Below are 25,692 nucleotides of genomic sequence, written 5' to 3'. Positions count from 1 at the left end.
ATCTTGATGGACATGAATTTGAGCAAGCTCTGGGAGTTGGTGATGGACAGGGAAGCCTGGCGTGCTGCAGTCCATGGGGGTCGCAAAGAGTCGGACACGACTGAACAACCTGAACTGACTGAATATATTGGGTACATGTAAAACTTTTATCCTGGGAATCAAGGTGGATGTGTGGGGTAACAATTGAGGCAATGAGAAGGTGGGTTTCACTGTATTTCAACAAACTGTCCTGTTTCAGATTCAGTTCAGTCTCTTGGTCATGTCCAACTCTTTGTGACTCCCTGTTTTAGATAGTGGAGGTTAAAAATTTTTCATTCAAGATTCCTCCTCTCCGAATGCTTTTCAGCTATTACTAAATTCTACTCAAGTATATTTTCATTTTGTTCTGACACTCTCCATTATTTTTGTCCTTTTCTGCTGTTTGCATATTGAAAATTACCTCAAAGCAGTTGAGGAGACAGGTGGGGTATAACATATTAAAAAAAAAAAAAGGCCACAACAAATAACAAGTTAGAAAGTTAGGCCAGACACTGAAAACGATAGACAGTAGTTTATGCCAAGTACCAAATGAAGTATGAGTAACAACTGCTGTAAGAATTCAAAGGAAGACATCAAAGACATTTAAATTCCATATTATGAACTGCAAGTGGGTTTCCTGATTATCTCCCTGGCCTATTCACTCTGCCACTATGGTACAGGTTTTCCTCTCTCTCCAAACTCTCAACATTCCTTACTTCCTTCATATTCTCAATTGATTTCTCAATGAACTAGAAATCGAGGAAGAAAACCTCTCCAAATGTTTGCCACCACAGCCACAATGAGGTATCCCAGGCAGAGTGGCCTCTGTGTTGTTCCCAGGTCACACTGGCACTCTCCTGCATCCAGACCACAGCATCTGCTGTTGCTTCTGACTGGAATGCTCTTTCCACTCAGGCTCACATGAGTGAAAGTGAAAGTTGCTCAGGTGTGTCTGACTTTTTGTGACCCCATGAAATTCTCCAGGCCAGAATACTGGAGTGGGTAGCCTTTCCCTTCTCCAATCTTCCCAACCCAGGTCTCCCACACTGCAGGCAGATTCTTTACCAACTGAGCTATCAGGGAAGCTCCATGACTGAACCTTCAACTTTTTTCAGGTAGAAAACGTTAGCTATCAACCTTCGATGACTACTCCATTTAAAAATGCAATCTTCCTTTTTATCTCCCTCATTGTGTTTTTCCTCCATAGCCTTTTCAGAATATAACACACCATATATCTTTAATATTTCCCCTCTGTCAGCTGAATGTGAGCTCTGTGAAGGCAGAGACTTGGCTTTGTTCCCTGCAGGATCCCCTTGTACACAGACCGGTGCCTGGTTGTACAGAAGGTACTCGATAAATATTTTTCGAATGAAGCAGAATTTGAGCTGGAGGTTAAAAATAAGGCATCACTTGTGAGGGGAGGGAAGGAAGGACATTCCAGACTACAGAAAGGAGAGGAAGAGCAAATACGTGGACATGGGATTCATTATGCTTAAGAAAGTGAGAAATTTCCTTTAGTTAAAGAAGAAGGAAAAGAAGAGAAGATGAGGACAAAGTGTGGACTGGTGTGCATCAATGGCCTAAACTGTCAATCTAAACTTATTCAGACTTAACTTTGTTAGCACCAAGGAGCAACTGAAGTTTTCTCAGCATAGAAGGGGTGGAGCAGGGGGCACTGGAGCTCTAGGAGACAGAGGCAGTGGGTCAGTGAAGAGATTCTTGGAAGTAGACAGGTACACTGACTGGGGAATCACAGCACTACTGAAGCAAATGGGAAGAGTAGGGAAAGACGGTTGGCACTGTTGAAGAAGACTTCTCACAGCTAAAAGCAAAACACGGGGAATTAGAGAATTTCTTCTTCCTAAGGACTGCAAAGAAATCTCTGTAGAATTTCATTTTCTTTCGCACAGTGCAGTGAAGTTGCTGGAGACAGATATGAATTGCCCTGTGTAGTTCCATAAAAAGGTAGCCTTAACTGAATCAATCAATAAAGGAAAAAGTTATGTGACTCAACCATTTAGAGTGGGGTCTCTTCTTTAAGAAAATGCTGTGTCTGGAATAATAGCTACCATTAACAGCTATTTCACCACAAAACCTGGGGGCTAAAACGTATTCATGTCAAAACAGAATCACAACTAGAATGCCTGTGGGATATGTATGCTGCTGCTGCTAAGTTGCTTCAGTCATATCCCACTCTGTGCGACCCCATAGATGGCAGCCCACCAGGCTCCCCCGTCCCTGGGATTCTCCAGGCAAGAACACTGGAGTGGGTTGCCATTTCCTTCTCCAATGCATGAAAGAGAAAAGTGAAAGTGAAGTCGCTCAGTCGTGTCCGACTCTTCACGACCCCATGGACTGCAGCCTACCAGGCTCCTCCGTCCATGGGATTTTCCAGGCAAGAGTACTGGAGTGGGGTACCATTATAGAAAACAACAAAACCCACAAAAGTCCCAAAGCAGTGACCTGTCAGACAGAACACACCATATTAAGTAAATACCCACTCTTCATCTTCTCTTCCTTTAACCAAAGATTTCTCACTGTTGGCTGTACATACTCGATTCCATGTTATGATATTCCATGAAAGGACTGGGAGCTTTCAGGGGTGACACAGTAACTGATTTGGGACAGTGGTCCAGACAGAAGGCTGTACTCTAGGTAACAGTATATCAGCCACTCAGGAACATCACGTACATTAAAGCAATTCAAACTGCAAAGCTCTGCTGTTTGTTGAAATATCACCTATTTGTAAAGGTCATAGACTCCAGAGTGCAATTAAGAATGGCCTACTGAGTTGTTTTTAATGCACAACAATAAGCTGTTGGCTGCTCTGTCACACATGCTGAAGAGAAAAGAAGATCTCTGCCATGTATTTTAGCAAGGCTGAAAAGCTTCATCAGGAATACTGTTGGAGGGGAAAGGCCCTTCTGTAAGCTGCTCAATACTCTGAGCTGCAGTAGGGTCCAAAATTCCAAGGAGATGGTAGACATGATGGCATTACTTGTTTGATAAGCACTACTTATTATATACTTCCATATACTGAGAGGGGACCAAAGACAGAATAAAGAAACACCACTGGCTCTGATGTGCTCTCACATACGTATATGCTTTCATATGACTGGATTCTACTCAGTGGAAACAATCCTATCAACTATTAATAACCAAGAAGCAGAATATTAAGGTGTCACATTAAGAAGCTGAAAAATCACATCCATTAACCTTCAACTGCCAAAGTATGGTGACTAATAAACATGACTAGGTGTCTCATGATCAGCTACACCGCTCTATTCCTGGCTTTGTTCAGTACAAATATTTTATCCATGGCTTGGATAAACATAAAACAGGCCAACATGCATGGTATGAAAATACACGACTCCCAAAGGTTATAAACTGAAACAATGCAAGAAAAGCCCTGTTTTGACTCTAGAAACTGATTTATTTACATAGGGCAGGACCAGCAGCATGTGTGAACAGAATCAGGAGTTTGCTATCAAACATAGTTGAATCATCCTTACCAAATGGCTGCTAAAAAAGTTAATGTGCTTCCAGTTCAATTTATAGAAACAGAATCTAGAGAAGGAAAAGGCTGCACACTGTCCAACAATAGGACATTCTGGAAAAGAAAAAACTATGTAGACAGTTAAAAACAAACAAACAAACAAAAAAGCACAGCAGCTGCCAGAACTTTGCAGGGAGGGAGGGAATGATGATTAGGTGATGTAAACTATACATATGACTGTAGTGTAAACTTTTGATTTTAGCTAATAATAATGGTGGCTTATTAAGTGTAATACATATACCACAGAAATGCTAGAGGTTAGTAACAGGGAAAATTGGGGTAAGGGGATATATGGTAACTGCATATTTTCCATAAACCTGAAACTGCTCTAACAAAGTTTATTAATTAAAAAAAAACACATTAATCAAAATGCTACATTAGAAAATATTAACTTAATGCAAAAGAAATGGGTGAGGAATGGGATCTGCACATTGAGTAAGAATTCTGAGATCCCCTGAGACCCTTGGCTAGTCTCACTTTTCAAGCCAGAAGATACATACTATTATAGTAGAGAAGGATTAGTGTCATAAACAAATGCTCACTGCTGTCCTTCTTAGTAACTGTTTCTCATTGACATTCTCTCTTTCTACCTGAGGACTAATAGGCAGGTTTCAGAAAGCCGAGGTCACGGACTTCAGGTCATAATCATGGAAAAGAATGAAGGTTTTCTATATATAATATCATGTCATCTGCATATAGTGACATGCAGTTTATACATGCAGTTTACCTCTTCCCTTCCAATTTGGGTATCTTTTTCTTGTCTCATTGCTGTGGCTAGGACTTCCAATACTGTATTGAACAGAAGTGGACTGAGAGTGGGCATCCTTATCTTATTTCAGATTTTAGTGGGAACGCTTTCAGCTTTTCACTGTTGAGGATTACATTGGCTGTGGGTTTGTCATAAATAGCTTTTAATTAGTTGAGATGCATTCCCTCTGTATCCATTTTGGTAAGACTTATCATGAAAAGATGTTGAATTCTGTCCAATGGGTTTTTTTTTTTTTTGCATTTATTGAGATGACTGTGTGGTTCTTGTCTTTTCTTTTGTTAATGTAGTATATCACATTAATTTGCATATGCTGAACTATCCTTGTGAACTTGGGATGAATCCCACTTGGTCACTGTGTATGATCTTTAGATCACAGATGTGGCTAACTAAAATTTTGCTGTGAATTTTTGCATCTATATTCACTATGAAAGGTACTGGCCTGTAATTTTCTTTTTTGGTGGTATCTTTGGTTTTGGTATTAGGGTGATGGTGGCTTTGGGAGTGCTCCCTCCTCTTCAATCTTTTGGAAGAGTCTGAGAAGGATCAGTAAAAGTTCTTTGTATGTTGGGTAGAATTTGCCTGTGAAGCCCTGGTTCTGAACTTTAGTTTGCAGGGAGTTTTTTTTGGTTGTTTGTTTTTAAATTACAGATTCTATTTCACTTCTAGTGATTGGTCTGTTCAAATCATCTATTTCTTTTTTATTCAGTTTTTATGGACTGTGTGTTTCTAGAAAGTTGTCTATTTCTTCTAGGTCGTCAAATTTGTTGACATATAATTGTTCATATTCAAATTGGAGGAGGAAGTAGAATTGTCACTGTCTGCAGATGAAATGATACTGTATATAAAAAATCTTAGAGACTCCACACAAAAACTACTAGAACTGATAAATGAATTCAGCAACACAGCAGGGCACAAGATTAACATCCAGAAATTGGTTGCATTTCTTTACACTAACAATGAAATAGCAGAAGGAGAATGTAGAAAAACAATACCTTTTAGAAATGATACAAATGAACTTAACAAAACAGAAAGAGACTCAAAGACTTACAAAACGAACTTATGGTTGCCAGGAAAGGGATAGTTAGGTAGTTTGGGATGGTCACGTACACACTGCTATATGTAAAATGGATAACCAACAAGGACCTACTGTACAGCACATGGACCTCTGCTCAATGTTATGTGGCGGCCTTAATGGGAGGGGGGTTTGGAGGAGAATGGGTACATGTACATGTATGGCTGAGGCTCTTCATTGTTCACCTAAACTATCACAACGTTGTTGGTCAGCTATACCCCAATATAAAAGAAGTCAGTTCAAAAAATAAAAAAAAAAAAAAAAAAGATGCACCCATATGATCACAGCAACACCATTCACAATACCCAAGACATGGAAACAACCTAAATGTCCACTGACAGATGAATTGATAAATAAGATGTGGTGCATATATACAATGGAATACTATTCAGCCATAAAAAAAGAACAAAATAATGCCATCTGCAACAACATGGATGCAATTAGTAATCATCATACTAAGTGAAGTCAGAAAGACAAATATATATCACTTTTATGTGGAATCTAAAATATGGCAAAAAGGAACCTATCTACAAAACAGAAACAGACTCAAAGAGAGAACAGACTTGTGGCTGCCAAGGGGGAGAGGGGCAGAAGGGGGATGGACTAGGAGTCTGGGATTGGTAGACGCAAACTATAACATACAGAATGGATAAACAATGTCCTATTATATAGCACATGGCATTCCATTCAATATCCTGGGATAAACCAGAATGAAAAGGAATGTATATATGTATATAATTGAGTCACTCTGCTGTACAAAAAAATTTAACCAACACTGTAAATCAACAACACATTAAGTAAATAAATAAGAATAGGAAAGAACATGGCAGCAACAGTCAGATCCATGACCATGTCAAACTTTACCTGAGCCATGAACTCCTGGCAAACAGTCAGATAAGGAAATTCCCCTTAACCTGTTTTCCAGAACACAAAGAACCACCCCTCCCCATAAGACTCAGAGAAGACCTAGCTAGTCCTCAGGCTTACATATGACAAAGCCAGACACACACCTACCAAGTTTCCATTCTTTGCCTCAAAAAAGATTAGCTGACGTGCCTGTCCTCACTGATTGATTAGAACAAAATGCTTGCCAACTGATAACCAAATGTTAGCTAGGCTTCTCTCCTCTCAAGCTTCTGACCCACCCTCTGCTCAAGCCAGCATACAACCTCTCCTTAATGATATCATCTGAGAATCAGCTGACATCAAGGAAAGACATTTCTTGATCACTGTCTGATTCTGCCACCTACTCCCCCATATCTGGTCCTTCCTAGACTTGTTTACCTGCCTTTATAAAAGAAATTTCCTTTCTGCCTGATCTTTGAGACCCTTGCAGATCCTTTGGTCAAATGTTCCCCCTATGGTAATAGCTTCCTCCCTTCTATTGTAATAGCTCCCTCCCCTTATGGCAGTAATTCTTTTGAATGAAGTCTCTTTTTATCTAAGTCCAAATTTGTTTTTCTTTGATAGACAACATATTCTATTAATTCAGACTAGGTGTTAGGGTCTAACTAAAATCATTCAGCATATTAACGAGCATGCCACTTGCTTAATGCAACTACAGACTCATAAGATCTTAACCTTCCAAAAGATCTAAAAATCAACCAGTCCACCCTCTCACCCAGAGCAAGAATACATCTATAGAAGCTTTGAGAGACAGACATGCTGCCACTGCCTGCATACCTCTGGTAATAGGTAATGTAAGAAAATTCTCATACTAAACCAACATCATCATTTACGCAGTATTTACCCTTAAGTACTAGTCTGTCCTCTGAACTACTTACTGGGTTGGCCAAAAATTTGGAAGTCAGAAGCATCCTTTGAATTGGGTTGGCCAAAAATTTCATTCAGGAAACCCAAAAGAAATTTTTGGCCAACCCAGTAGTTCAGCCTAAACAAAATTTTTGGCCAACCCAATACAAACAACACTTCTAACTTCCAAATCAGCACCCTCCAGATATCTGAAGGCGACTGCACCTCAGCTTCTTCACATCAGCATAAAGAGGTCCTTTGGCCTGCTGAGATCTTCTATTCTGTCTATGCAAAAACAAAGATCAAATCACATCCCCTGGTTGCTCTGTTTGTTAAATCAATAGAGGCATGGAAGTCACATCTGGATATAATGTGCATCTAAGTTTTTCTAAGACAAATACTTTAAGGAAAGAGGCAGCATACAACAAGGGCTATCACTTTGTTGTTCGTGAGGAGTCACACCTTTGCAGGAGAGTTAAGGGTGAGGCACAAAAAGGCCAATGACTTTAGCTTATACTACAAAGTTATAGCAATCAGAACAGTATGGTATTGGCACAAAAACCAATACACAGATCAATGGAACAGAATAAAGTTCAGAAAGAAATCCATGCACTTATGGTCAGTAATCTACAACAAAGCATGCAAGAATATACAATGGAGAAAGGACAATCTCTTCAAGTGGTGTGGGGAAAAACGGACAGTTACACGTGAAATTAGAACATTCTGTAACACCATACACAAAAATAAACTCAAATTAAAGACCTAAATGTAAGACCTAAAATCATAAAACTCCTAGAGAAAGACACAGGAAGAACACTCTTTGACATAAATTGTGGCAGTATTTTTTGGATCCATTAGATCCATTTCCTAGAGTAATGGAGACAGAAGGAAAAATAAACAAACAGGACCTAATTAAACTTAAAAGCTTTTGCATAGTGAAGGAAACCATCAACAAAAAAGACAACCTACTGAATGAGAAAAGGAATTGCAAATGATATGACTGATAAGAGGTTAATATCCAAAATAAATAGTTCATGTAACTCAGGATTAAAAACACAAAAAAATAAATGTTGGCAACAATGTAGAGAGAAGGGAACCCTCGTATGCTGTTGATGGGAATGTCAATTGTGCAGCCACTGTGGAAAACAGTATGGAGGTTTCTTATTAAACTAAAAATAAAACTACTACATAACCCAGAAATTCCACTCCTGGGTATATATCCAAAAAAAACCCTCAAAACACTAATTTGAAAAGATACACGCACCCTAATATTCATAGAAGGATTATTTACAATTACAAAAAAAAAAAAAAAAAACTGGAAGCAACCTAAGTATCCATCAACAGATGAAAGAATAAAGAAGATGTATATATGTACAATGGAATTCTACTCAGCCATAAAAAAGAATGAAATTTTACTACTTGCAGCAACATACATGGATGTGGAAGGTATTATGCTAAGTGAAATAAATCAGATAGAGAAAGACAAATAGTATGTGGTATCACTTATATGCAGAATTTAAAAAATACAATAAACTAGTGAATGTCTCAGAGAAAAGAAACAGACTCTCAGACAGAACAAACTAGTGGTTACCAGTGGGGACAGGAAATACAAGGGGAGGGGAGTGGGAGGGACAAACCATTATATACAAAATAAGCTACAAGGATACATTGTACAACACAGGGAATATAGCCAATATTTTATAATAACTATAAATGGACCATAACCTTTAAAAATTGTGAATCACTATATTGTATACCTGTAGCTTACTGACTCACTGGAAAAGATCCTGATGCTGGGAAAGACTGAAGGCAGAAGGAGAAGAGGGTGACAGAGGATGAGATAGTTGGCTGGCATCACCGATTCAATGGACATGAACCTGGGGGAGATGGTGAGGGACAGGGACACTTGGCGTGCTACAGTCCATGGGGTTGTGAAGAGTCGGACACGACTTGGTGGCTCAACAACAACGACAACAACCTATATAATATTGTACATCAACTGCACTTCAATTAAATAAAGAAGGCAAATGAATTCTTATTTAAGCCATCACCACACAACAGCTAGGAGCTGTTGCATCTGTCTCTCAGCACTTTCTCCTTTTGTGTTCCTTTGACTTTTGTGAAACTATCATTCTTGGGCTGGTCAGTTAAAGCAGCCAGCTTTTCCTGTTGCTATGGAAACAGTGGTTCTATGAGGCTTTTTCCATAAAAAAAAAACAAACTTCCCACTCCATAATTTAATAAAAATCATGAGCAAATACAGTCACCTACATTCCTGACATGACTGGCAAGACTTGGAATCATCTATAAAAATTCTGCCTCACCAGAACATTTCAGAAAAAAAGTCAGCTCTAAATTCTGATATTACGTGTGAAATTGTGCACCAATTTCTGGGAGGCTTGGCTATTAAATCCACCAGTTCAGTCACCATTAACTTGTGTAGTTAAGAGCCTGGCACATTATAGGCTTATTGAATATCTGCTGAATGTACCCAGAACTATTAGAAAGGCGTCCCACTCTGCCACTCCCAGTTTCCTCCCTAACTGGAAGAAGAGAACACTGAGTGTACCCCTAACTAGTGGGCTCCACCAGCCAGAGTACCCAGCCCCTGATGCTTCCACAACAGCAGAGAAAGCTCGTCTACAACAGGGATGGCTCAGAGAGTGTAACCATGCTTTTGTAATCAAGAATAAGACAAAACTGCTTTCTCTGATTATTATGCATGTAACAATGCCATTGTTCATTCTAAATATTCATTGGAATGATTGATGCTGAAGCTCTAATACTTTGTCCACTGGATGCGAAGAGCCAACTCATTGGAAAAGATCCTGATGCTGGGAAAGACAGAAGATGGGAGGAGGAGGGGGTAACAAAGAATGAGGTGGCTGGATGGCATCATCGACTCAATAGACATGAGTCTGAGCAAACTCTGGGAGATAGTGAAGGACAGGGAAGTCTGGTGTGCTGCAGTCTATGGGGTTGCAAAGAGTTGGACACGACTGAGTGAGTGAACAGCAATGTCAACTTTGCCACACAAGTTCTGGTTGGTGTTTCTAGCGTAGTGAAGAAATGATGCATTATAGCTAAGAGGTTTTTAATGCTGCCTTCCACTAACTCTCTACACTTCTTTAATCCACCTTAAACACCAACAGTACCTTCAATCTTGATCTATGCTATGGAGTTTATTGCAATGAACTCTATGACAATTTCTATCTGAGGAAAATGTATCTAATTTTCAAATTTCTAGTCATCCAAGATCAAGATACATTCAAGATACAGAAGTCCTAGGAAAGTATATGCATCTTCCTACTTTTTTTTATTGAACTTATCAGTTAGAGCACGTTAAGAAGAAATTTTATATACAAAAAATATGGTATACAAATTTTAAGCACTATAGATAAATTATTACACATGATAAGTATTTCTAATCCGGAGCTTTCCAAAGGAATTTCTAAAATACGAAATGCTCATGGAATCTGCCAGGTTCTGACACGGCAGCAGAATAGAATGACTCCTCCACGAGATACCCACCCTGAGCCAACACGGCTCCCGGCTCCTCAGCACTTGAATGTGGCTCTTGGCAGGGCCAACACTGACAGCAGAGTCACCAAACACTTCCTGTGGTTACTGGTCAACAGAAAAAAGCTTTGGCTCAAATCAAGAACACTGCTGCTCTTTTGTGTTTCTTACACATGTCACTCTGGCAGTCACACTGTTCAACAGATACTGCTGGTGCTCCCATCTGTCAGTGCAGCTTTGGGAAGAGTGACTGCAGATCCAAGATGACAACCAGGATACACAGATATGCACAAACAAACACAGATACACGTGCCGAACTAGGGAAGTAACAAGGCTCAGTAACGCTGAGCCTCACACTGATCGTGTCAGAGTGTTGCTGACTGAGCTCAAACAGTAAGGAGCTGACCATGCTGGGAACACAAGCCCAGGACAGCAATGATGTTTCACTGGTTCCTTCTAGAGTTATTCAGCAGAAACTTCCTCTTCCCCCTTGAGCCCTCAAAACAACTATGAAGTCTGTGGAATCTTACATCTCTCTCATCCACGAAACAACTCCTGAGCAACTGCGTACTCTGTTCTACACTTAGAGGAACAAGAAACACAACTGCTGTGGGCCCTGCCCTCTGAGGTGGAGGGTCTAGTTGGGGATACATATAAGCAAAGAGGCAATGTCAACACAGCCAGGTAAGCATGTTGGTAGACACAAGTTCGGGGTACTCTGAGAGCTCAAAAAAGGAAGGACGCCTAACTTAAGACTTAGGGTGTCAAAAGGGTGTACTGCCACTGCCACTGGCAAGTCGCTTCAGTCGTGGCCGACTCTGTGCAACCCCATGGACTGCAGCCCACCAGGCTCCTCCATCCATGGGATTTTCTGGGCAACAGTACTGGAGTGGGGTGCCATTGTAGGGGGACAAAAAAGGCTAAGACTTGAATCTACCTCACCCCCTCACTCCATTAGCATAGCACAGGCTTAGGATTTTGTTTCCTCTAGTTGGTCCTTCCGCCTCAAACCTCATGTTTGAGGGGAGCACTTATCCTTGAGATGAAAAGCAAACTTCACAGGCTGCGCTCTGTCACCTGGACTCTTGTTTATTTCACTGGGCTGCTGCAAGCTCCCAGATTTAAAATAAGCAGAACAGCCCCCATTTCCTGAAATGTGTTGTGTTCACCCATATCTGCCAATACCACCTTTTCCCTTGTTTCCAGGCTGGATTAAGCTCTACCTCCACTGGGAAGCCTTCCCTGATCTCTTCTCTTAGTCTGGGAGAAGCACCTGTTATGATGTACATTTTAAAGTTTTTCTAAACACTGTAACCAGTGAGATATTAAGTACGTGCTGTTAAGTTAGGGCTTCAAGTCAGGGTGGTCAGTGGCCCTAACCAAGAATCCACATTTCAGAGACGGCAACACATGAACTTCCAAAGGAGGCTCCTAAAAGCCTTTTAGCTGTTCATATATGGACTAACACCTATGACTTTGCTCATTAGCTCAGAAAACACCAGAAAAATTTTCCTTTGGTAAAATTAATGGCTTGATAATCAGAATGTTAAATAGTAGAAATGGTCTCTCATTGCTAAAATAAAAGGTATTCAAAATATGTATTAATAGTCTGGATAAAATGTTTTCGAGATATTAATTTAATAAATGTCTTTAAGTACGGTTGGATTTGCTTTGATTCTAATCTAGTAACGAGATTGTAGGGGAGCAGCTAACCATTTCTCAAGTTTCTTAATTGGACTCTGTACCTAAAGGATATAAGAGCTGTACTAAATGAGGTTAGTAATTTCAAAACAAGGCAGCACCCCATCACCCTGCATGGCATGTGTCAAGCTGCAAGGTAACTGTCAGGGCACCTGTCTACCTTTTCCACTAATGGCTGAGGTCCTTGAGAACATGGATGTTATTTCTCATCTCTGTAGTCTGCTTCTTTGCTCATTATCTACTACAAAGAAATATTTGCTGAATGGACAATAATATCAGTAGCATAACAAAGTGAAAGGACATTAGACTAGGAGTTGGGGGAAACTTGTGTTTTAATGCCAGTTATAATTTACTGAGTATTTGATATGTGTCAGGCTCAGTGGTAGGCACTTAAATCGTTTCTCATTTAATCTTTAAATTCTGAGAGGTAGCATTATCCTTTTACAGAGAAGGAAACACGGAGGCTGACTTGAGGTTATTCAGATAAAGAAGTGGAAGAATCGATCTTTGAATCCAAGTCTAGCTGAACCCAAAACATGGGTTTTTAACTACTGTGTTAGAAGTGTGTTCCATGTTAACATTTGAGAGAGGCAAAAAAATTTCCCTCTAGAGTCCAGTTTCCTCCTTTGTTTACTGAGTGGGACTAAGTGGCGGATGCCCTTTCCAGCTCCTCATGGTACAGTGCGATGGCTCTGAGCGGCAGCAGTCACCACCACCACCTTGCCTGCCTTTGCTGCCTTGACAAGAGTGAAAGAGGCCTTCATGTGCAACATGTTCTAGGGCTTTTCAGATAACATATTTTGCTTCTATTCTTTTTTTTTCTTCCTTTGAAGCAGTCTTGGAGGATTCTGAAGGCAGAGAAAAGGGACCTGTTTTTGGCACAATGCTTTGAAGCTAGAACCTGCTGTTAAGTCAACAGGGCCAGCAAGTTGTTATTTTTGTTCTATTATACAAGCCTTTGCCGACATGGATGCAGTGAAATTGTTTAAAAAAGTGGGGGACAAGGAAAGCAAACCTTCAACCAGGACACTTCAACTATCAGAGAAATAAAAACAGAAAAAGAGAGCATAGCAAAAGTGCCAATCTTTTGGCTATGTTTCCACTGTACTGCTACATCTGGATAAAGAAAAGGATTTTAGTGGTTCTCTTGGCATCATCTGAGAATTACTTGGTTGAAAGACACACTCTATATGTGCCACAGAGTTTACAGTCAAGGGGTGAAACAGCACAGATAGAAGTTCTATCTCATGAGTATTTATGAGGACTTACTTAGCTGATACCTGCTGAAATGTTAATACCTCAGACTAGTCTGTTCTAGGAATAGCCACCTGGAGGGATGGTACATTGTTAAGAAAAACTATATACCTTTCATCCTTAGAATTTTCATCTGCTATCACTCACTGATACCAGGATGCCCATTTGGTGCTAGTAGTAAAGAACCTTCCTGCCAATGCACAAGACATAAGAGACGTGGGTTCGATCCTTGGGTCAGGAAGATCTCCTGGAGGAGGGCATGACAACCTGCTCTCTCTGTCCTGGAGAATCCCATGGACAGAGTTGCCTGGCAGGCTACAGTCCCTAGGGCTGTGAAGGGTCAGACACAACTGAAGCAACTTGGTACATAGTACACACACAGGAATTCTAGAACAATCAAAGTCCCTAGTTGCCAGGAGACTGATGCTAGACTCAACCCCCCAACTGGCTTCTCTGGAAGAGTCAAAGAGCTCTGGTGAGCTCTTTTTAAGGCATCCAATCAGAAAGAACTTTTGACAGCACTAAGATGATTAAAAATCACTCATTTTGAACACACTGTTCAATAGAGGAGAACACATACACAGAAGGAGGAAGTTGGCTTTCTTCCATTAAAACTCACTCACCTTTTTAATAGCAGGATCCCCTTTGGACAGATGACAGGATGGGGACATTTTTACCTAGGGGAGAAGAAAAAGGCAAACCTTTTGATACGTTCTTATTTACAGTTGAGTTTTGTTTGACCCACCCTCAAAATAACTCAACTAGAAGTGGCATAGTAGTGTGTGTGCATGCTCAGTCATGTCCAATTCTTTGAGGCCCCATAACTGTAGCCTGCCAAGCTCCTCTGCCCATGGAATTTTCCAGGCAAGAATTCTGGAGTGAGGTACCATTTCCTTCATCAGGGGATCTTCCTGACACAGGGATCAAACCCGACTCTCTTGTGTCTCCTGCATTGGCAGGTGGATTCTTTACCACTAGTGCCACCTGGGAAGCCCCAGAAGTGGTATAACTGAGATAAAACAGACATTTTAAGGGAACCAATGAATATATGTATATTTTTTAAAGTCCCTTTGAAGTTTCTCTGAGATGAAAAACTCAGTGGTTAGCCAAGATAAAAATGTGATTAAGCTATGAAAAGTATTACAGATAGTCCAAATTGGTTTTAGCCAAATGGTAAGGAACCTAAGAGATCTTTGGGGACAATATTAATTTTAATTATCTTTGTGGACAACTGACATGATCCAAAGTAGTCAGGAATATATTATTTCATAATGATAAAGAAATCAATTCATCAGGAGGACATAACAATCCTAAACATCTACACATCTAACAGCTTAAAATATGTAAGTTAAAAAGTGATAGAAATGCAAGGAGAAATGGATCTTACAGCCAGAGATTTCCATATTTCTCTCAAGAAATGAGAGAACAAATATGAAGATTACAGAAGATATACCCAATTTCAAAAATGGGCAAAGGATCTGAACATTTTTCAAAAGAACACATACCAAAGAACAATAGATACATGAAAAAGTGCTCAACATCACTTATGAGGGAAATGCAAAGCAAAACTACAGTGATGTATCACCTCACACCAGTTAGGATGGCTTTCATTAAAAAAAGACAAGGTACAACCAATGTTGGGGAGGATGTGGAGAAAGGGAGCCCTTACACATTGTTGGTAGGAATGTAGATTGGTACAGTTATTATGGAAAACAGTATGGCAGTTTCTCAAAACATTTTAAAAACTGAACTATCATATCATCCAGCAATCTCACGGCTAGGTATATACCAGAAGGAACTGAAATCAACATCTTGAAGAGATACCTGCTCACCCATGTTCAGCATACCATTATTTACAATAGCCAAGATATGGAAACAACTCAAGCATCTATCAGAAGATGAATGGATAAAGAAGATCTATCTACCTATCTATCTATCTATCTATCTCACATCCTCATACACACACACAATGAAATATTACTCGGTCATAAGAGAAGGAAATCTTACCATCTGCAACAATAAGGATGGACCTAGAGGGCATTATACAAAGAGAGAAGTCAGACAAAGAAGGACAAATGTTGTATGATATCACTTATAAGTGGAATTTAGAAAAGCTGGACTTGTAAAAACAGAAAGTAGAATGGTGGTTACTAGGGGCTGGGAGGTTAGGGGTAGTGGGGGGGGATGTTGTTAAAGAGGATAACCTTGTAACTAGTAGAGAAATAAGTTCTGAAGATCTAAGGCACAACACAGTGATCAGAGTCAACAATACTCTACTATACATTTCAAAGTTGCTAAGAGACTAGATCATTACTGTTCTCAACACAAAAAAGAAATGGTAATTATTGACACGATAAAGGTGTTTGCTAAGGCTACTGGTATGAAAAGGCAAAAAGATATGACACTGAAAGATGAACTCCCCAGGTCAAGAGGTGCCCAATATGCTACTGCAGAAGAGCAGAGAAATAGCTCCAGAAGGAACGAAGAAGCTGAGCCAAAGTGGAAACAATGCCCAGTTGTGGATGTGGCTGGTGGTGAAAGTCCAATGTGTAAAGAACAATACTGCATAGGAACCTGGAATGTTAGGTCCATAAATCAAGGTAAATTGGAAGTGGTCAAACAGGAGATGGCAAGAGTGAACATTGACATTTTAGGAATCAGTGAACTAAAATGGATGGATGGGTGAATTTAATTCAGATGACTGTTATATCTACTACTGTGGGCAAGAATCCCTTAGAAGAAATGGAGTAGCCCTCACAGTCAACAAGAGTCCAAAACGCAGTACGTGGGTTCAGTCTCAAAAACGACAGAATGATCTGTTTGTTTCCAAGGCAAACCATTCAATATCACAATAATCCAAATCTAAGTCCCAACCACTAATGCCAAAGAGCTGAACACTTTTATGAAGACCTACAAGACTTTCTAGAATGAACACCAAAAAAAAAAAAAGTGTCCTTCATCATAGGGGACTGGAATGCAAAAGTAGAAAGTCAAGAGATATCTGGAGTAACAGGCAAGTTTGACCTTGGAGTACAGAATGAAGCAGGGTAAAGGCTAACTGAGTTTTTTCAACTGGACTGCACTGGTCATAACAAACACCCTCTTCCAACAACACAAGAGATGACTCTATACATGGACATCACCAGATGGTCAATACCGAAATCAGATTGATTACATTCTTTGCAGCCAAAGATGGAGTGACTCTATACAGTCAGCAAAAACAAGACTGGGAGCTGACTGCAGCTCAGATCATGAACTCCTTGTTGCCAAATTCAGACTTATATTGAAGAAAGTAGGGAAAACCATTAGGCCATTCAGGTATAACCTAAATCAAATCCCTTATGATTATACAATGGAAGTGACAAATAGATTCAAGGGATTAGATCTGATAGAGTGCCTGAAGGACTATGGACAGAGGTTCATAACATGGTACAGGAGGTAGTGATCAAAACCATCCCCAAGAAAACGAAATGCAAGAAGGCAAAATGGTTGTCTGAGGAGGCCTTACAAACAGCTGAGAAAAGAAGAGAAGTGAAAGGCAAAGGAGAAAAGGAAAGATATACCCATCTGAATCCTGAGTTCCAAAGAATAGCAAGGAGAGATAAGAAAGCCTTCCTAAGTGAACAATGCAAAGAAATAGAGGAAACCAGCAGAATGGGAAAGACTAGAGATCTCTTCAAGAAAATCAGATACCAAGGGAAAATTTCATGCAAAGATGGACAAAATAAAGGACAGAAATGGTATGGATCTAACAGAAGCAGAAGATATTAAGAAGAGGTGGCAAGAATACACAGAAGAATTATACCAAAAATGTCTTAATGACCCAGATAACCACGGTAGTGTGATCACTCAGATGAGAGCCAAACATCCTGGAATGTGAAGTCAAGTGGGCCTTAGGAAGCATCACTATGAACAAAGCTAGTGGAGGTGATGGAATTCCAGTTGTGCTATTTCAAATTCTAAAAAATGATGCTGTGAAAGTGCTGCACTCAATATGCCAGCAAATTTGGAAAACTCAGCAGTGGCCACAGGACTGGAAAAGGTCAGTTTTCATTCCAATCTTGAAGAAAGGCAATGCCAAAGAATGTTCAAACTACTACACTCATCTCACATGCTAGCAAAGTAATGCTCAAAATTCTCCAAGTCATGCTTCAACAGTACATGAACCGAGAACTTCCTGATGTTCAAGCTGGATTTAGAAAAGGCAGAGGAACCAGAGATAAAATTGCAAACATCCACTGGATCATAGAAAAAGCAAGAGAGTTCCAGAAAAACATCTACTTCTGCTTCATTGACTACACCAAAGCCTTTGATTGTGTGGATCACAACAAACTGCGGAAAATTCTTCAAGAGATGTGAATACCAGACCACCTTACATACCTCCTGAGAAACCTGTATATGCAGATCAAGAAGCAACAGATAGAATCAGACATGGAACAACAGACTGGTTCAAAACTGAGAAAGGAAAGTCAAGGCTGTATATTGTCACCCTGAATGTTTAACTTACATGCAGAGTACATCATGTGAAATGCTGTGCTGGATGAAGTACAAGCTGGAATCAAGATTGCCAGGGGAAATATCAGTAACCTCAGATATGTGGATGGCACCACCCTTATGGCAGAAAATGAAGAGGAACTAAAGAGCCTCTTGATGAAGGTGAAAGAGGAGAGTGAAAAAGGTGGTTTAAAACTCAACATTTAAAATACTAAGATCATGGCCTCTGGCCCTATCACTTCATGGCAAATAGATGGGGAAACAGTGACAGATTTTATTTTCTTGGGCTCCAAAATCACTGCAGATGGTGACTGCAGCCATGAAATTAAAAGACGCTTGCTCCTTGGAAGAAAAGCTATGACCAACCTAGACAGCATACTAAAAAGCAGAGACATTACGTTGCCAACAAAGGTCCATCTAGTCAAAGCAATGGTTTTTCCAGTAGTTATTTATTGAGGTGAGAGTTGGACCATAAAGAAGGCTAAATGCCAAAGAATTGATGCTTTTGAACTGTGGTGTTGGAGAAGACTCTTGAGAGTGCCTTGGACTGCAAGGAGATCCAACCAGTCCATCCTAAAGGAGATCAACCCTGAATATTCATTGGAAGGACTGATGCTGAAGCTCCAATACGTTGGCCACCTGATGTGAAGAGCTGACTCATTAGAAAAGACCCTGATGCTGGGAAAAACTGAAAGGAGGAGGAGAATCGGATGACAGAGGACGAGATGGTTGGATGGCGTCACTGTCTCAATGGGCATGAGCCTGAGCTAGCTGTCGGAGATGATGACGGACAGGGAAGCCTGGCATGTTGCAGTCCATAGGTCAGACACAATGGAGTGACTGAACAACAAAGCTACTGGGGTAATCATATTGTAATACGTAAATGTATCAAACCAACACAGAGTACACTCAAACCACACAATATTAAATGTCTATTATATGTCAATTTTAAAAAATAAAAAGGAAGGATATAGAAAATGGACATTGACAGAACCCTCCACCCAACAAAGGTAGCATACATACATAATCTTTTTCTGGTACAGTAGAGATATACCTCAGAGATATTATGAATTCAGTTTCAGGTCATTGCATTACAGCAAAAGTTGCGATAAAGCAAGTCACACAACTCTCTGGTTTCCTGCTGCATATAAAAGTTGTTTATACTACACTAGTCTATTAAGGAGCATTATATCTAAAGAAACAATGTACATATTTTAATTGGAAAATATATTCTTGCTTAAAAAATGCTAACTATAATCTGAGCCTTCAGTGAGTAATAATTTCTTTGCTGATGGAGGGTCTTGCCTCTATGTTGATGGCTGCTGATTGATCAGGGTGGTGGTTTCTGGAGGCTGGGGTGGCTGTGGCAATATCTTACAATAAGACAACAATTAAGTGTGCCACATCTATTGACTCTTCCTTTCACAAATGATGTCTCTGTAGCATGCAAAGCTGTCTGACAGTATTCTACCCACAATAGAACTTCTTTAAAAACTGGAGTCAATCCTCTTAAACCTTGTTGCCACTTTATCAACTAAGTTTACGTAACATAAATCCTTTGTTGTCATGTCAACAATCTTTACAGCATTCTACCAGGAGTGGATCCCATCTCAAGAAAACACTTTCTTTGTTCCTTCATAAGAAGCAACACCTCATCTGTTCAAGTTTTATCATGATATTGCAGCAATCCAGTCACATCCTCAGGCTTTACTTCTAATTCTCTTGCCACTTCCACCATATCTGCAGTGACTTCCTCCATGAAGTCTTGAACCCCTCTAAGTAATCCATGAGGGTTGGAATCAACTTCTTCCAAACTTCTGTTAATGTTGATATTCTGTCCTTTCCCATGAATCACCAATGATCTTAATGGCATTTAGAATGGTGCACCCTTTCCAGAAGGTTTTCAGTTGACTTTGCTCAGATCCATCAGTGAACTATGTCAGCTATAGCCTTATAAAATGTATTTCTTTCATAATAAACTTAAAAGTCAAAATTTCTCTTTGATCCATGGGCTATAGAATGGATACTGTATTAGCAAGCATGAAAACAACATTAATTTTGTTGTGTATCTCCATCAGAGTCCTTACATGACCAGATGCATTGTCAGTGAGCCATAATATTTTTTTCAAAGGACACTTTTTTTCTGAGCAGTATGTTTCAACAATAAGCTTAAAATATTTAGTAAACCATGTTGTAAGCAGATGTGCTGTCATCCAGACTTCGTTGTTCCATTTATAGAGCACAGGCAAAGCAAAGTTAGCATAATTCTTAAGGGCCCCAGAATTTTGGGAATGGTAAATGAGCACTGGTTTCATCTTCAAGTCATGACCCGCATTAGCCACTAACAAGAGAGTCAATCTGTCCTTTGAAGTTTTGAAGCCAAGCACTTTAAGAACTTCTCCTCTCAAGCTATAAAAGTCCTAGAGGGCAAGGCATCTTCTTTTAATAAAAGGCTATTTCATCTATGATGAAAATCTGTCATTTAGTGTCCCTACTTTGATTAATTATCTTAGCTAGATCTTCTGAATAACTTGCTGTTGCTTCTACATCAGTACTTTCTGCTTCACCTTGCACTCTTATGTTACGAAGATGGCTTCTTTTCTTATACTTAATGAACCAGCCTTCGCTAGCTTTAGACTTTTCTTCAGCAGCTTCCTCATTTCTTTCAGCCTGCACAGAATCGAAGACAATTAGGGCCTTGCTTTGGGTTAAGTGAATTTTATGGCTGATTTGATCTTCTATCCAGACTACTAAAACTTTCTCCACATGAGCAATAAGACTGTTTTGCTTTACCATTTGTGTGTTCACTGAAGTAGCACTGTTAATTTCCTTTAAGAACTTTTACTTTTCATTCACAACTTGGATTAACTGTTTGGCACAAGAGGCCTAGCTTCTGATCCATTTTGGCTTTTGGTAAGGCTTTCTCAGTAAGCTTAATCATTTCTAGCTTTTGATTTAAAGTGAGAGAAATGTGACTTTTCCCTTCACTTGAACACTTAGAGGCCACTGCAGGGTTATCAATGGGCCTAACTTCAAAATTAATGGTCTCAGGGAATAGGGAGGCTTGGAAAGATCCCCTGGAGAAGGGAAAGGCTACCTACTCCAGTATTCTGGCCTGGAGAATTCCATGGACTATACAGTCCATGGCGTTGGACACGACTTAGCATTACCTTTCTTTCTTAAGGAGAGGGAAAGAAACAGGGGATCGGCTACTAGGCGGAGCAGCTAGAACACATACATTTGTTAAGTTTGCCATCTTAAGTAAGTGCAGTTTGTGGTCCCCAAACAATTACAATAGTAACATCTAAGATCACTGATCACAGATCACCATGCAATAATAATGAAAAATATTGTGAGAATTACCAAAATGTGACACAGAGACACAAAGTATGTAAATGCTTTTGGAAAAGTGGTGCCATAAACTTGCTTGAGGCAAAATTGCCATAAACCTTCAATCTGTAAAAAAGAAATGAAGTTTCTGCAAAGTGCAATAAAGAAAAGCACGATAAAATGAGGTAAGCCGGTATACACGGACCATTTACCAACATAGATTATTTTTTGACAATAGCAATTTTCAATTAATTTCAAACAGTTCAAGCCATACAAAGAATATTCTCTGACTGTACTAGAAATAAATTAGACATGAGTAACACAAAGTTTTCTGGAAAATTCTCAAATATTTAGGAACTGACAAATTTCCAAATAATGCTTTGATCAAAGAAGAAATCAAAGGGAAATTAGATCCTAAAAATACCCATAATCATGAAGAAACAAGATCTGAATAGACCAAAAATTAGTAAGAAAACTGAACCAGTAATAAAAAATACTTCCCCAAAGAGAAAAGTCCAGGACAAGATAGTTTCATTGGTGAATTCCACCAAGTATTTGAAGGAGAATTAATTCCATTCCTGCTCCAACTCTCCCAAAAAACTGAAGAGGAGGGAACTCATTTTATGAGATCAGCATTAACCTTCAAGGAAAGAAGATTACAGGTCAATATCCCTGATGAATATAGTTGAAAGAATCATCAACAAAATACTCACAAACTGAATTCAACAGCACCTTATAAAGTTCATATATCAAGTTTAAGTGGGATTCATGGGATGCAAGGAGGGTTTAACATATACACAAATCAATAAATGTCCTAGCCAGAGAAATTAGGCAAGAATAAAAGGCATTCAAATTGGAAAGAAACAAGGAAAACTATCTCTGTTGGTAGACGATATGCTCTTATTTGTAGAAAATTATAAATTTAGATTTCACAAAAAAGCTATTAGAATAAACAAATTAATAAAGTAGTAGGATATAAAATACAGGAAATCAGTTGTATTCCTATACACTAACAATTAACAGTTCAAAAAGGCAATTAAGAAACAATTCTATTTACTATAGCATCAAAATTAATAAAATACCTAGGAATAAACATAAGGAGGCAAAAGACTTATATACTGAAAACTACAAAATGTTGCTGAAAGAAGTTAAAGACAAACAGAAAGACACCCTGTGTTAGTATTTAGAAGACTAAATATTGTTAAGATGTCCATACTATCTAAAGTAACCTATATATTCACTGGGGTCAGTTTCAAATGCAATGGCAATCTGAGAAACAGAAAAATCCAACCTAAAATTTATATGCAATCTCAAGGGACCCTGAGTAGCAAAAAACAATCAATTAAAAAAGAACAAAGCTGAAGGTCTCATACTTCTTGATTTCCAAACTTACTGCAAAACTACAGTGATCAAAACTGTGCTAGTCAAAAACAGATGCACAGATCAATGGAACAGAAATAAACCCACATATTTACAATCAAATAATCTTCGACAAAGGGGGCTAGAATACATAATGGAGAAAACAGTCTCTAGCAAGTGCCGTGTTTGGAAAGCTGGAAAGACTCATGTAAATCAATGAAATTAGAACACTCACTCATATCATATACAAAAATAAACTCAAAGTGGTTTAAAGACCTAAATATTAATATAAGACATGACACCATAAACCCCTAGAACAGAATATAGACAAAACATTCTCTGACATAAATCATAGCAATATGTTCTTAGATTACTTACTCTCCCAATACAAAAGAAATAAAAGCAAAAGTAAACAAATGGAACCTAATTAAACTTAAAAGCTTTTGCACAACAAAGGAAAGTATAAACAAAACAAAAAGACAACCTACAGACTGAGAATATTTGCAAATGATGCAACTGACAAGGGCTTAACTTCTAAAATATAAAAACAGCTCATACAACTCAGTATCAAAAAAAAACCAAACAACTCAATCAAAAAATGGGCAGAAGACCTTAACAGACATTTCTCCAAAGACATTCAGATGGCCAGGCATCTGAATGTTAAAAAGATCAACATCAACTAATTATTAGAGGAATGCAAGTCAAAACCACAATGAGATATCACCTCACAACAATCAGAATGATCATAATCAAAAAGTCTACAAATAATAAATGCTGGACAGAGTATGGGAAAAAAGGGAACTCTCCTACCTTACTGGCAGGAATAAAAATTGGTGCCACTCTGGAAAACAATATGGTGGTCCCTTAAAAAACTAAAACAAGAACTACCATATGATCCAGCAATCCTACTCCTGGGTATACACTGGAAAAAACTTTAATTCAAAAAGGTATGTGCACTCCAACATTAACAGCAGCACTATTTACAGTAGCCAAGACGTGGAAGCAACTTAAATGTCTATCAACAGATGAATGGATAAAGAAGATGTGGAGCGTGTGTCTGTATGTGTGTATAAAACTCAGCCATCAAAAAAAATGAAACACTGTCATCTGAAGCAACATGGAAGGACCTAGAAATACTGAGTGAAGTCAGAGAAAGACAAAGAAAAACAAATATTATATAGTATCACTTATACGTAGAACCTAAAAATAACACAAATGAATTTATTTACAAAGCAAAAATAGTCTCACAGACAAAGAAAAACAAACTTATGGTTACCAAAGAAGAAAGGAGGGGGTAGGGATAAATTAGGAGTATAAGATTAACAGATACATGAAAGTGAAAGTGAAGTTGTGTCCGACTCTTTGGGACCCCATGGACTGTAGCCTATCAGGCTCCTCCGTCCATGGGATTTTCCAGGCAAGAGTGCTGGAGTGAATTGCCATTACCTTCTTCAAACAGATACATACCACTATGTATAAAATAGATAAACGACAATGATTTAATGTATAACACAGGGAACTATATCCAATATATTCTTAACCTAAGAATAACTATAGGTTATTTCTTGCAATAACCTTAATGGAAATATATGTGTGTGTACACACATATACAAAACAATCACTATGTTGTACACCTAAAACTTATTCACAACAGCATTGTAATGTTTACAATATTTATATAAATTATCGTTTATATATTGTTGTAATATACAACAATACTGTACATCAACTATACTTCAATAAACACCTCCCCTCCCAAAGAAACAGTGTGCTAACTGGCATAAAGGAGGAATTATAGAATAGAATAAAATAGACTGGAAATAAACCCTGTAAATGGTGTATATGGTCAAATGATTTTCAACAAGGGTGCTAAGTAAGACGATTTAATGTGGAAGAGACAGTCATTTAGACCAAATGGTGGTGGGAGAACTGGAGAGCCACAAGCAAAAGAATGGAGCTAGACTTACAGTCTATAATATATATCAAAAATTACCTCAAAATGGATCAAAGGCCTAAATGCCAGAGGTAACACTATGAAACTCTTAGAAAAAAAAATATAGGGGGAGAAGTTCCATGACTTAGGATTTAGATTTCTTGGATGTGACAGCAAAGGCACAAGCAGCAACAACAACAACAAAGAGACAAATTGGACTTCATCAAAATTAAAAACTTTCATGGACAAATGGACACTGTAAATAGCATAAAAAGGCAGCTCAGAGATTGAAGAAAGTATTTGCAAATGACACCCGTGATAAGGGTTAATACCCAGACTATATAAAGAACTTCTAAACTCAACAACAACAGGACATACCACTCAATTAAAAAACGGGCAAAGGACTTGAATAGACATTTCCCCAAAGACGATAAACAAACACATGAAAAGACGCTCTATGTCATTAGTCATTCACAGAATGCAAATTAAAAACATAATGAGATACCACTGCACACCTATTAGAGTAGCCAATATTAGAAAGACTGACTATATCAAGATGTGGAGGAACTGGAACCCTCATAACTTCTGGCAGGAGAGTGAAATGCTACAATCACTTTGGAGAACAGTTAGGCAGTTTCTTAAAATGATAAACATACATTTTTCATATGAGTCAGCCACTCTGTTCTGAGCTATCACTCAAGAGAAATAAAAATATATGTTGAAACAAAAATTTTTTACATAAATTTTCATAAAAGCTTTATCTATAGGAGCCATACACTAAAACTGCCCAAATGTCTATCAACAGGTGGAATAATAAACAGATTATGGAATATCCAGAGAGTCCCTTGGACTGCAAGGAGATCCAACCAGTCCATCCTAAAGGAGATCAGTCCTAGGTGTTCACTGGAAGGACTGATGTTGAAGCTGAAATTCCT

At 38.8% G+C, this 25,692-nt stretch overlaps 1 protein-coding gene across 4 annotated transcripts in view; it reads right to left on the bottom strand.

Moving 5' to 3' along the window:
• Positions 1-25,692, bottom strand: part of VPS8 (vacuolar protein sorting 8 homolog (S. cerevisiae)) — a 302,860-nt gene that overhangs the window by 22,994 nt on the left and 254,174 nt on the right. For 2 of the 4 annotated variants that reach the window (XM_010853860.1, XM_010853861.1), the window contains one exon: positions 14,265-14,318. The exons of 1 other annotated variant lie outside the window; for it this stretch is intronic. In XM_010853860.1, the coding sequence (XP_010852162.1) occupies positions 14,265-14,318 (54 nt within the window). Of the gene's footprint in view, positions 1-10,696; positions 10,795-14,264; positions 14,319-25,692 lie in introns of those variants that run through there. One more of the 4 variants, XM_010853863.1, reaches the window with a different exon arrangement.

This window comes from Bison bison, unplaced genomic scaffold (genome assembly GCF_000754665.1).
Source record: "Bison bison bison isolate TAMUID 2011002044 unplaced genomic scaffold, Bison_UMD1.0 scf7180017864333, whole genome shotgun sequence".
Classification (NCBI taxonomy): Eukaryota; Metazoa; Chordata; class Mammalia; order Artiodactyla; family Bovidae; genus Bison; species Bison bison.
This window is presented reverse-complemented; position numbering and strand designations above follow the sequence as displayed.